Source organism: Podarcis gaigeae (assembly GCF_964106915.1).
Source record: "Podarcis gaigeae genome assembly, chromosome: 17".
Taxonomy (NCBI): domain Eukaryota; kingdom Metazoa; phylum Chordata; class Lepidosauria; order Squamata; family Lacertidae; genus Podarcis; species Podarcis gaigeae.
In genome coordinates this window covers 23,166,890-23,179,251 of record NC_139694.1, presented here as the reverse complement: position 1 = coordinate 23,179,251, position 12,362 = coordinate 23,166,890, and the positions used below count along the sequence as shown (strand labels likewise).

The 12,362-nt window shown below is 43.4% G+C and overlaps 1 protein-coding gene across 1 annotated transcript in view; it reads right to left on the bottom strand.

The window, feature by feature from the left end:
* The window catches only part of SVEP1 (sushi, von Willebrand factor type A, EGF and pentraxin domain containing 1), a 129,208-nt gene that overhangs the window by 63,459 nt on the left and 53,387 nt on the right, over nt 1-12,362 (bottom strand). Inside the window, 8 exon segments of the mRNA XM_083720053.1 lie at nt 648-760; nt 3,455-3,616; nt 4,512-4,673; nt 5,670-5,831; nt 7,996-8,229; nt 8,499-8,690; nt 9,619-9,727; nt 10,323-10,444. Coding sequence (XP_083576179.1) covers nt 648-760; nt 3,455-3,616; nt 4,512-4,673; nt 5,670-5,831; nt 7,996-8,229; nt 8,499-8,690; nt 9,619-9,727; nt 10,323-10,444 — 1,256 coding nt within the window.

The window sequence follows — 12,362 nt, the reverse complement described above, 5'->3', positions numbered from 1 at the left end:
GGTGAGACTCGGGTTCAAAACTACACTTAGCCATGAATCTCACTGGGTAACTGTAGGCCACTCACTGTGTTAAGTTGTGGGGGAACATATCAGACGACACAGCGATTATTCAAACAGCTGTTGTTTATTCACAGGCCAGAACAGAACTGAACTGAAGGGTTCAGCTAGCCTGCATATATAGAGCTCCACTAGAACGCAACAGTAACCATTTTCTGTAACTATCCAATCACTGAACATCACTTTCAATCCCTTATTTGCATATGTGGACCTGAGTGAAAACTATCTACAGTATCCCCCTGCTGGCCCAGGGTGAGAACTTCAGTACATAACACCCTGTCTCTCAGTCTGACCTATCTCAGAGTTGTAGTGAGGATAAAAGGGGAAAGAGACATGTATTGTATTGTATTTATATTTTATTCTTATTTATAGATTCGTATCCTACTTTTCAAGAAACCCCCGCTCCAAAGCAATTTAGAAGCCACATGTCAAACATGCAACGGAGTAAAATTTAAGGTATATTATTTCCTTTAGCTCCTTGGGGGGAAAGGTGGGACAGAAATGAAATACAGAACAATAATATTACAAGAGACAAATACTGAATGCATGCAAGATGTTTTCATTTTTTAATACTAATGCTAACTTTAGACAATTATGACGTTTGTTCTTGCCTGGCTGCTGATTTGGAATTTGTTGCTGATGTTTTCTGGGGAGACTGGCAGTGCTACACTCTCTTCTGCCGCAGAGAAAGTAGAGCCAAAACCTAAATAGGATTGAATGAAAGCAACTGTAAAAATTCCACTGACAAGGTCCTCTGAGTCAAGGTTGTGACATAATCAATGATACAGCAATGGAAAAAGAATCAACCTTGATTTGTGCAGATATAGATAGATCTATTCAATTACAGGGTCAATTGAAGCATGTGAACCTGACAACCACAAATGTGTGCCTCAGCTAGACTCTGTTGTCTTTGAGCATGGAACCATTGGTTGTTTAGGGCCACACAAGATGTGACGGCTTCTTGCCACACATACAGCTAGATAATTTTATTTATGATCTCTGTCAGTTCTTCATTGCCAAGTCCGTTCTGTCTTGTTTTTGTTTGCTTGAATATGTGGACTTAACAGAATTCTCACCCATCCTTACACTAGCCGCTCACTTCTCCACAAACACTTTTCTTGCAGGCTAGCATCTTTCTATATGGCACGCAAGTGGCGCTGTGGGTTAAACCACAGAGCCTAGGACTTGCTGATCAGAAGGTTGGCGGTTCGAATCCCCGCAACGGGGTGAGCTCCTGTTGTTCGGTCCCATCTCCTGTCAACCTAGCAGTTCGAAAGCACATCAAAGTACAGGTAGATAAATAGGTACCGCTCCGGCGGGACAGTAAACAGCGTTTCCGTACGTGGTTCTGGTTTGCCAGAAGTGGCTTAGTCATGCTGGCTACATGACCCGGAAGCTGTACACCGGCTCCCTCGGCCAATAAAGCGAGATGAGCGCCGCAACCCCAGAGTCGGTCACAACTGGACCTAATGGTCAGGGGTCCCTTTACCTTTACCATTATAGCATCTTTCTGGAGGCAAGCTAAGGATGGAGAAAGGTTTCTGTTGTCACTTGCGTGCCTCTTTCCCTCACCCCATGTGTTTTCGGGGGGGGGGGGGAGACTTGTTAAACACTTGGGTCGGCTGCTAACACATCTAGTTTGACCCGAACTCCCACTAACGTTTCAGTTTGAACATCTCAGCAACTTTGTTCTTAGAGAGCTAACACCAGTCTTCAGGTCTTGTTCCACTAGAAAGCTTTGGCAATGTCTAAGGAAGAAGCGACCATGTCAGTACTATAGGTCTTTTAACTGTCTTAATTCCCACTAGATTTCTCAGTAAACCTGACCCTAGTTCAGGGTTTCCCAAACTTGGGTCTCCTGCTGTTTTGGGACTACAATTCCCATCATCCCTGACCACTGATTCAGTTAGCTAGGGAATATGGGAGTTGTAGTTCAAAAAAGAGCTGGAGACCCAAGTTTTGAAAACCCTGCTCTAGTTCTACGCATTAAATCACTGAATTGAGTATCTTTCTTAAATATTTAGGCCCACCGCAGATGAATGTCAGCGAATGTATGGACCATGTTTGTAGCAGTGAGAATAGGAGGAACAAAAGGAACGCCAGCACACATGAAAGAAAACAGGCTGCAACTTTTGAGACCAGCTTATCAAACCAGAAACCTGATTGTTTGGCCTTCGGGATGGTGGGACAACTGAATTTGCTAGTGCCCAGTCTATGTGCTGGGTACAGTGGGAGGGATTCACGCAAGAAGTCCCATTAGCAGAAACCCTGCTGATGAAACATTCCACATAGTGTGACACAGCGTTTCTTGCTATGAGAAGACAGCAAAGGCAGCAACAAGCTTTTCCTTGGAAGCAACCATTAGTTGCTATGTAACTATGTAACATGTTGCTATGTAACTTTTTTAAAAAGATTTTTTTTATTAGATTTTATATTTGAAACATCCAATTATCACATCATATAATAAAAATACGACTTCCCTCAACTTCGTCTTCTGGTTTATTTTTAATGTCTTCTCCTGCATTCTTTGATATATCTTAAATTTTAATGTCTTAAACCTGTAATGTTGTTATACTTTCCTGTCAGGGAACTGCCATCGGAGCTAGAGACGGAGGCAAGGCTCCAAAGCGATGTTGGAGAAGGGCCCAGAAGGGAGAGAGGCAGCTCATCGGCTGGGGAAGGAAATCAGCATAACACCAGGGATAAAGGGGGGCAGATGGGGGAATCGGCGAGGGGCACCAGCGGGGAGAGCACGGGTCCTCCGCTGCCCACACCCACCCTGCGCAGAAGACTTCTGCGCAGGGAGAGTAGGCGGAGACTTGGCGTCAAAGAACTTCTTTGCTGGAAGAGGTTCAAGAAACGCCCACTGACGGATTCTGCTAGCGACTGAAACAGCCACGAAGTGAAGGGCTGTCCAGACAGAAAAGGTTTAACCAGGCAACCTAGCCAGGAGTGGCGGCAACTTACACACGAGCAACCCCTATAACCATTACATTTCCATATATTTTACAGCATCTTTGTAAATATATTAATTTTGTTGATTGTAAGTGTTTACTCAAAACCTGCTAGTGAGTTCACTTCTTTACAGTATTTCTGTAGGTATATCATAAATGGTTCCCAATCTCTCCCAAAGTCTCTATTGTCCTTGTCTCGTATTTTTTCAGTTAGTTTTGCCATTTTGGCGTATTCCATTAGTTTTTCTTGCCATTCTTTTGTTGGTACTCTATCACTCTTCCATCTTTGGGCTAGCAGTATCCTAGCCGCAGTTGTAGCATACATAAAGAGTTTCTGTCTCTCTTTTGGCAAGTCTTGACCTAGAATGCCTAACAACTGCTATGTAACTTTGACCATTAACCCTACTGCCGATTTTTCATATTCTTCAAAGAAAATAACTTACTTGAACAGTCCGTTATAGACCTGGCGCCGATCACGGTAGTAGTCCCATAAAATGGGCAAGACAGGCAATAGGACTTTCCGGGGTCAGGCTGATAATAATCTCTGGGACAAGGGTGGCAGGGCATTAAACCAGAGCGAGAGAATTCTCCAGATGGACAAGGTACTGCAAAGTGAAAACAAAAACCTATTTCAACGACTACTATAAAGTCATACCTCTTGTTACGTTTGCTTCATGTTACATTCTTTTCAGGTTATGTCCCGCGGCGACCCGGAAGTACCGGAAAGGGTTACTTCCAGGTTTTGACGCTCGCGCATGTGCAGAAACGCAAAATGATGTCATGCGCATGCGCAGAAGTGGCGAATCGCAACCCGTGTGTGCGCAGACATGCCACTGTGGGTTGTGCTCTTTTCATGTTGTGAATGGGCCCCCAGAACGGATCCCGTTCGCAACCAGAGGTACCACTGTACTGTCTTTGTAAATAGTTGTTGTTTTTTACACAAAATACTGGAGACCCTTTTTCTCAAGAAGGAAGAAGAGGAGGATATTGAGAATTCAAGGCCAGACTAGACATCTGGCACCTTTTATTAACTTCTGCTGAGACCTAGGCTGCAAAAACAGGAGGCAGATCAGACTCCTAATTGGTTACCTGACTTGGGTGATGAGTCATGATTTGTGCAGGACTTAGCATATATGAAATGCTAAGTTTCCCCCAAGTTGCATTTGTTTTTTTAAATGTAAAAAGTGAATAAAGACATCTGGGATGCACAGGAGTGATCTGTGATAGTACCGGTGTTAACTATTAGAAATCACTATGGAATATTTGTCAATGGAGGAAAATTGTCCCCAATGACATTATTTCTGTACCTCAAAGCCATGGGTTCAGTTCAACCTTGTCTTTTCCTTTTTTCATAAAGTTAAAGGATTGATAAGCAGAGTATAAAAGAAAGATACAACGGATGCTGCTACTCAAAAATATTCCAGTTATTCAGAGATCAGGAAAGTTGTACTGCATAGGGTTTAGCAACATGCCATTTCCCGGAATTTGAATTTCGCAAACCTCCACATGCTGATATATCCACAGCTCCTCTTTTGACTGTTGACATGCTTTCTGGACAAGGAATGCAGTGCTTAGATCCAGTTACAGGCTGATATTTGCCAAGAGGACATGATTCGCAGATCTCAAGGCCATTTGGAGAATAGGTTCCCGGTTTGCACTCAGCTAATTAGGGAAGAACAATACACCAGAATTAAGCAATATCTAGCTTCAAATATGCATCAAGGACAACAGCCAATAACCCAAGGAACCAAAGGCAGAATAACCTCTAAAACACAATGTAACTCGCCACTTACAAGCCCAAAGAATCTGCGCACCACAACTGCTTGCAAAATGCAATTAGCACGGAGCATCTGCCAAGAACACAAACTGCACTTATTGTGAGTGCTGAGCAGTTAGGCAAAATGTGAAGCCCACAGAAAAAAGAAGTCCATTTGGTGATTGGTCTTTTCAGCCAAACACACCAATTACAGTATAATAACAGTTGCATTGGATCAACAGCTGAGGGAAAGACAAAAGCTTGAGAACTACTTGTGTTGAGGTTTTGAGTTGTAATTGTTTTAACCTGCTGTTCTTACTGCTGGTTTCTTGTTTCGTGCCCGATCTACTGATTTTGTTGGTTTTATTGCCATTTTTTATTGTGTGATATTCAACTGTGGCTACCTGAAATGGACTTCCGCTGGTGCAAAAGGACTTCTCCCTCTCTTCCTCCTTGTAGGCCTTGTGTGGCCCATCCCAAAGTGTTGGGGGAACCTTTCAGAAAGGTGCATGGTTGGAGAGGACGAGGAAGTCCTGTCGTACGAGTGAACTGCTACTCACATCATGCTGAATATCACTCAGGGTTGTGAACTGCCTTCGAGTCATTTGGTTGAAAGACAGTCCTGATTAAGAAATAGGTTTCTACCCAGCCAGAGGCTGAACTTTTAATATTAGCTTTGCAATTTCCCCTTCCTCTATTTTTCCACAATTCTAAAACAACAACAAAAAACCACAAACTAGACTTTTATTTTAAATATTTAGTTCTGGTCTCCACAACTGTTTAAAATAAATTCTAAATATTGTTAAAATATTTCAAAAGCAATTTTTTGCAGTGTCTAAATGAAAAACTTACATCTTTAGTTGCTTTTTTAAAAAGGTATTATATGATTGCTAACCTCTCACCTTTACATTCTGATATGCTTCTGGCATGGAGATATTCAGTGTAGCTTGCAGAAGGGCAGTTCTTACATTCCAGTTGCCCTTCCTCATCTTGGTACGAACCAATCCAGCAGCTTTCACATGCATGGTGTTCCAGGGAGTAATAAGTCCCCAGAGGGCAGTTAACTGTGATTTAACCAGACAAAATAAAAGTTATGCATGGAAAATGTAATGAAGATCTTTGTCTACGGAAGCTGTTGACCACAGCCCAGTTCTCACAAGCAACAGAAGGCAAGGCAAAACCTGTGTCTGAACTACACCAGCAGGTTTCACATAGCTGAATGCTCCTCCGTTCAAACATTTCCTACCTGCAGAAAAGCCGTATTAATTTGGCTGAAGGATGAATTAACTCATCCATTTCAGCTGATCTTTGAACGCACCACAAAACAGATAATATAATGTTTGCAATCAGGCTTCCGATTCTGGTCTGCCTTAAAATGGAAGCAGCTCCCACGACAACGGGACATTGTTGGCAAAGAAAAAACAAGGATGATTGATAATATTAATATAATAATAATTTATTATTTCTACCCCCCCCCCATCTGGCGGGGTTTCCCCAGCTACTCTGGGCAGCTTTCAACAGAACATTAAAAATAGAATAACATTTCAAACATTAAAAACTTCCCTAAACAGGGCTGCCTTCAGATGTCTTCTAAAAGTTGGATAGTTGTTTATTTCCTTGATATCTGATGGGAGGGCATTCCACAAGGTGGGCGCCGCCACCAAGAAGGCCCTCTGCCTGGTTCCCTGCAACCTCACTTCTCGAAGTGAGGGTACCGCCAGCTCAGTGTCTGGGCTGAATGATGGGGGTGGAGACGCTCCTTCAGGTATACAGTGGTGCCTCGCAAGACGAAATTAATTTGTTCCGCAAGTTTTTTCGTCTTGCGAGTTTTTCGTCTTGCGAAGCACGGTTTCCCATAGGAATGCATTGAAAATCAATCAATGCGTTCCTATGGAAACCGCCTTCAGACCAGGTCCAGGGACAGTCTGTCCCCCAACCTCTTCTGAAGGCTGGGGGGGGGACAAGGGCTTTTCTTCCCACCCCCAGCATTTTAAAAAACCCCGGGACAGCGGAGGACTTCTCTGCTGTCCGGGGCGATCTTAAAATGCTGGTGGGAGGCAGCGAAGCCTTCGCTGCCGCCCACCAGCATTTAAAAAACCCCCGGGACCTCTTCTGAAGGCCGGCGGGGGGTGAAAGTCTTTGCTCCCCCCTGCCTGCCTTCCCGGGAGAGTGGAGAAACGCAGCGTGTTTCTCCGCTATCCTGGACGGCTTTTGAAGGCCGGCGGGGGGGAGCAAAGACTTTCGGCCCCCGCCAGCCTTCAGAAGAGGTCCAGGACCTCTTCTGAAGGCTGGCGGGGGGCAAAAGTCTTTGTCCCCCCCTGCCTGCCTTCCCGGGGGCTTTTAAATCGCCCCGGGACAGCAGAGAAGTCCTCCGCTGTCCCGGGGTTTTTTAAAATGCAGGCGGGCAGCAGCAAAGGCTTCGCTGCCACTCGCCAGCATTTTAAGATCGCCCCGGGACAGCGGAGGCTATGCTCCCCACCGCCAGCATTTAAAAAAGGTCCCCGGAGATTTCCCTATGGGCTTTCTTCTTGCGAAGCAAGCCCATAGGGAAATTTGTCTTGCGAAGCAACTCGCAAACGGAAAACCCTTTCGCCTTGTGGGTTTTCCGTCTTGCGAGGCATTCGTCTTGCGGGGCACCACTGTACTGGGCTGAGGCCGTTTAAGGCTTTAAAAGTCAGCACCAACACTTTGAATTGTGCTTGTGAATTATGATTGATAATTATCCTTGCAAGTCCCGCCCCCCACAGGGACAGGGGGGAATGGGCTCCACTCGCAGTTTGTCTCAGTACCTGGCTCTCGCTCCAGCATAGAATGTGGGAGGCAGGGAGGCACTGAGTGAAAAAGCACTTTACCTGCCAATAGCCCCCCAATGCCGCCATGAAGAAGCAGAGGTTCTCCTGTTAATTATAGTTTAATTTGGACTAATATATGGGTGTGTGCTAGAAGAGATGAGATCATAAACTGCGGAATTGAAGCAGCTGAAGGCCTTTAAGGTTTGAACTTGCAAGAAGACTTCATTTGTTGTAATATAATGTTTGCAATCACACAAAGAAAATTTGCCTCTTTCACATTTTTTCTTTTACAGTAGAAATTGGGAATGGAACAGCGTTATTGAAAACTTTGCCACCTGTTAAGATTCTATCATGCTTTCTCAGTTCTCCTTCGAAAGCAGTAACCTTTCTTTTATTTACTGCAACTAAAGACAAGAAAAAGCTGAATTTTGCTTACCACACATCCGGCCTCTTAGGACAGAGCCTGGCCTGCAAAACAGGAAGGCCTTTTCAGCTTCTAGTGAGTTGGCGTCCGCTACGAGCAGTTCAGAAGAAAACTGAAAAGAATACATTGGATCCTTACTGAGAGTTCTTTTCAGCCTGTTTGTGATAGTCTCTAGAGTTTTTAGAAGGCGCTGTTGGTTCTCCGATTCCAGTGTATCATTTCGTTCATCAGGCAATGGTACACTAGCTGGGATTAGGGAGAAAACAAAAACAAACAAACCTCACACAGGGACACAAAGGCTCCCGCAACACCATAAGTCAGAGCAGGAGAGTATAAATAATAATAATGCAAATATGCAGATTGTTAGACACCGCTCCTGAATATCACGGCAAAAGGAAAAGCCACTCTTAAAACTCACTCGAAAATCTCTTGTTTTTATACCAGGCACAGTATGAAATATTACACCCAATAAACAATATTTTATACAATAATGAAAAAAAGAGGGTTTTCCTTACCAGTTATATTAAAAACCAACTTTATTTTGTGGTCTGATGTAGGCACATTCATTTTTTTGTGCCTTTTGACCCGGGAGTGTGCCACATTCACCGAACCAGATAGTGGGTTAGGTTTCTCTTCTTCAGGAACTGCCTCGAGGAAATCATCGTACGAATAATCTAGCCGATTTGCTCCACCCCAGCCACCAGGACCTGGCAGTCATTAGTATGAAGAGGAAATATCACAATGATAATAGAGCAACAACTCCCAAGGATGCCAACACACACACACGAATGAAGCATTGCTAAATCGCTGAAAGAAGAAAATAAAAAGACCTCACTGCATGTAGAAATCTGACTTGACTTCGGAACATGTATCCAGCAGAGGTAGAGAACGAGGCAGAGGGCCTTCTTGGTAGTGGCGCCCGCTGTGTGGAACACCCTCCCATAAGATGTCAAGGAAATAAACAACTACAGTGGTACCTCGGTTTAAGAACAGCCCTGTTAACGAACTATTCGGTATATGAACTCTGCAAAACCGTCTACGAACGGAAGCCAAATGGTGGAAGGGCACCGGCGGCGGGAGGCCTCATTAGGGAAAGCGCACTTCGGTTTAAGAATGTCTTCGTTTTAAGAACGGACTTCCGTAACGGATTAAGTACATAAACCAAGATACCACTGTATCTGTGTTTTAGAAGACACCTCAAGGCAGCCCTGTTTAGGGAAGTTTTTAATATTTGATGCTTTATTGTATTTTTAATATTTTGTTGGGTGCCACCCAGAGCGGCTGGGGAAGCCCAGCCAGATGGGTGGGGTATATATATATATATTAGGCAATGCTTGCTGCACATTATACTAAAATGAATTTCACAGAGAGCCATAATTGTTCTTTCAAAACAAGAAGGAAAATGGGAATTTAGAATGAAGGAAAAGTTCTCTACTCTGAATCCTATCTGCAAACAGCACCCCCCCCCCCAAACCCAAACTCACTTTTCTTTGTCCAGGGCTCAAACATGTGTTTGCAATGATTTGATAGTTAGACCAAAATCGAGAATTGCTAGATGGATCAGCTGAATGTTCCCTTCTTATTTAGGCTATCTAGGAGGTTTAGAGCTAGTGAGCAGCAAAATAATTCACTTACCAATTGCAAAGCCATTTTCATAGTCATAATTATATTCTAAGCAATGTTTCTGTGGCAGATCCTCCAGTCTGCAGTCAATGTCATCGACATCATTGCAAAACGATGGAACCTATGAGCCAAGATTTAAGAGTAACAGTGAAAACACTGGGCAGGAAACTGCCTGATTATTTCTGTAAGTCGAAGTCCTGTGCAAGGACTTCTACTTGCCAAGGGGACATTCCCCCTCTCCTCCCCCAGTGCCCCCCAAAATTGCCTCTGGGGGAATTGAGAGAACTCCCCAGAATAGCACATTCCATCTGGCAAACTGTAGTGCTTTGCATGGACAGAACAATGCATAACAGTGCAATGCTAAAATCTACCTCTTAATTTAACGTACTTCTTTAGATACAAAGCTTTAACTTCCCAGCCATTACCCAATTTAAATATTATTTTCCAAATAAGAAATAACTGTTCCATCAGCCAATAGCTTTCATAAACCGAAAGGTAGGAAACAGGCTTGGTTTAAGAATATATACGCATCTTATTCAAACGGTACAAAGTACTGCAATTATTAGACAATATTTTGAGCTATAGAAAATTTACTCCTGAAATTAAATATTGTCGCTCTGCTGTACATATTGTATGCTCAACATTTTGAGGGCAAGCAATTCAATTCATGAAATGATAATAATTACTTTTAAAAAGATGGTGCATTACTAACCCACCATTTTACCAAGCGCGCTCTGAAAAGCGTCCCCGAAATTTTTAAGAAGGTTGCTGTCATCACATCGCGTTGCTTTGTACAGCATCTCAAAGGATTTGAAACCATGGTTTGCCAAGCGATTCACTGAAAAAAAAAAGTACGGGAGGAATCTTCGCTTATTTAAACGATTCATATACCGCTTCCAAGCAGTGTACAAAAGAGATTTTTTAAAAATGATAAGTCAGTTAAGATGATTATATTTATTTATACCCCCACTTTCCTCCCAATGGTGGCTTACAGATAAAACCAAGAATTGCTAAAAGTTTGGTGGGAGAGACATTAAAAAACAAATAAACATTAATAGAATTAAAACTACATGCACATATAAAACCTGCTTAAAACATACAAATAATTAAAATGTAAACAGCACAACACCAGCCCTTTCATTAAAGGTAAAGGTAAAGGGACCCCTGACCATTAGGTCCAGTCGTGGCCAACTCTGGGGTTGCGGCACTCATCTCACTTTATTGGCCAAGGGAACCGGCGTACAGCTTCCAGGTCATGTGGCCAGCATGACAAAGCCGTTTTTGGCAAACCAGAGCAGCGCACGGAAACACTGTTTACCTTCCCGCCAGAGCAGTACCTATTTATCTACTTGCACTTTGACGTGCTTTCGAACTGCTAGGTGGGCAGGAGCAGGGACCGAGCAACGGGAGCTCACCCCGTTGCGGTGATTCAAACCGCCAACCTTCCGATCGGCAAGTCCTAGGCTCAGTTAAAAGCCTGTTGGAACAATAATGTCTTCACCTGCCAATGGAAGGACAAAAAGGTGGGAGCCCGTCTAGTTTCTCCAGGGAGGGAGTTCCGGAGACTGGAAGCAGCCACCACCAAGAAGGCCCTCTCCCATAACATGAGAAAAGTTTACTTTAAATAAGTACTTATTAAATAAGTGAAGAAACTAGTTATAATGAATAACTTGTATCTGACTACTATCAGCAAGTATGTAAGAATTACAGCCGTACCTTGGATCTTGAACGCCTTGGCTCCCGAATGATTAAAACCCGGAAGTGAATATTCCGGTTTTCTGAACAATTTTCAGAAGCCGAACATCTCGCAAGGCTTCCGATGGGCTGCAGGAGCTTCCTGCAGCCAATCAGAAGCCATGCTTTGGTTTCTGAATATTTTAGAAGTCAAACGGACTTCCAGAATGGATTCCATTCAAGGTACGATTGCATTCCAATCACATGCTTTGGCATGTTCACATGACACACTAAGCTAAACCATGACTTAGTCCAAACATGGTTGGCGCCTGAGAAGGAAATCATGACCACTTTGTTCCTTCTTGGGCTGTTTAGGAGTAGCATCCATGGTTTGACTTAGCATGTCATCCAACTCTTGGGTAAGGCCTCTTCCTTACGGTTGTGAGCCAAGGTTAAGGAGAAGAGACTTTAACTTCAATCCATGTCTGGATAGCATGCTAAGCCAAACCCTGACCTAAAAAGACTGGGAAGAGAAAAGCTGGTTATGGGGTCTCCACTGGGAGTCAGCATGTTCACACACTCATGGTAAACCAAAATTTGGTTTACCATGACTTGCAAACCAGGCCAGTATGACACTGCCTGCGCTCCTGGCAGGAAGTAAGTGGCTAAATGTATTTGTTATAATAATAATAATAAAAAAACCCCCAACATTCCAAATAACCGTGCTTTGAATTAGGAGTCATATTTTAGCAATTAAGAAGGAAAGTATTTTGCTGACATTTCAGTATTTGCTTAATAGCTAGACGTCTAATCCAGTTCATCCCCTGTGTGTGTCACTGAAGAGGTTAGCAGGAAAGGGAAGATAAGAACTCTCCCAGGGGTCTGGAACAGCCCCTGAATCTCTGTTAAATAACACAGCACCATCTTTTTCGTTGTGGAAACAGAAATAATTCCAGCAATTCCTCAGCCATTAGTACCTCAATCCTAGCTGTGGTTGCTTGTAGGTTTTATTAGAACCAGGACTTCAGAATGAAGCCTAGGTTTCTTTTCATATAATGCCCAGTTCCCAGTTCCTGTATCAC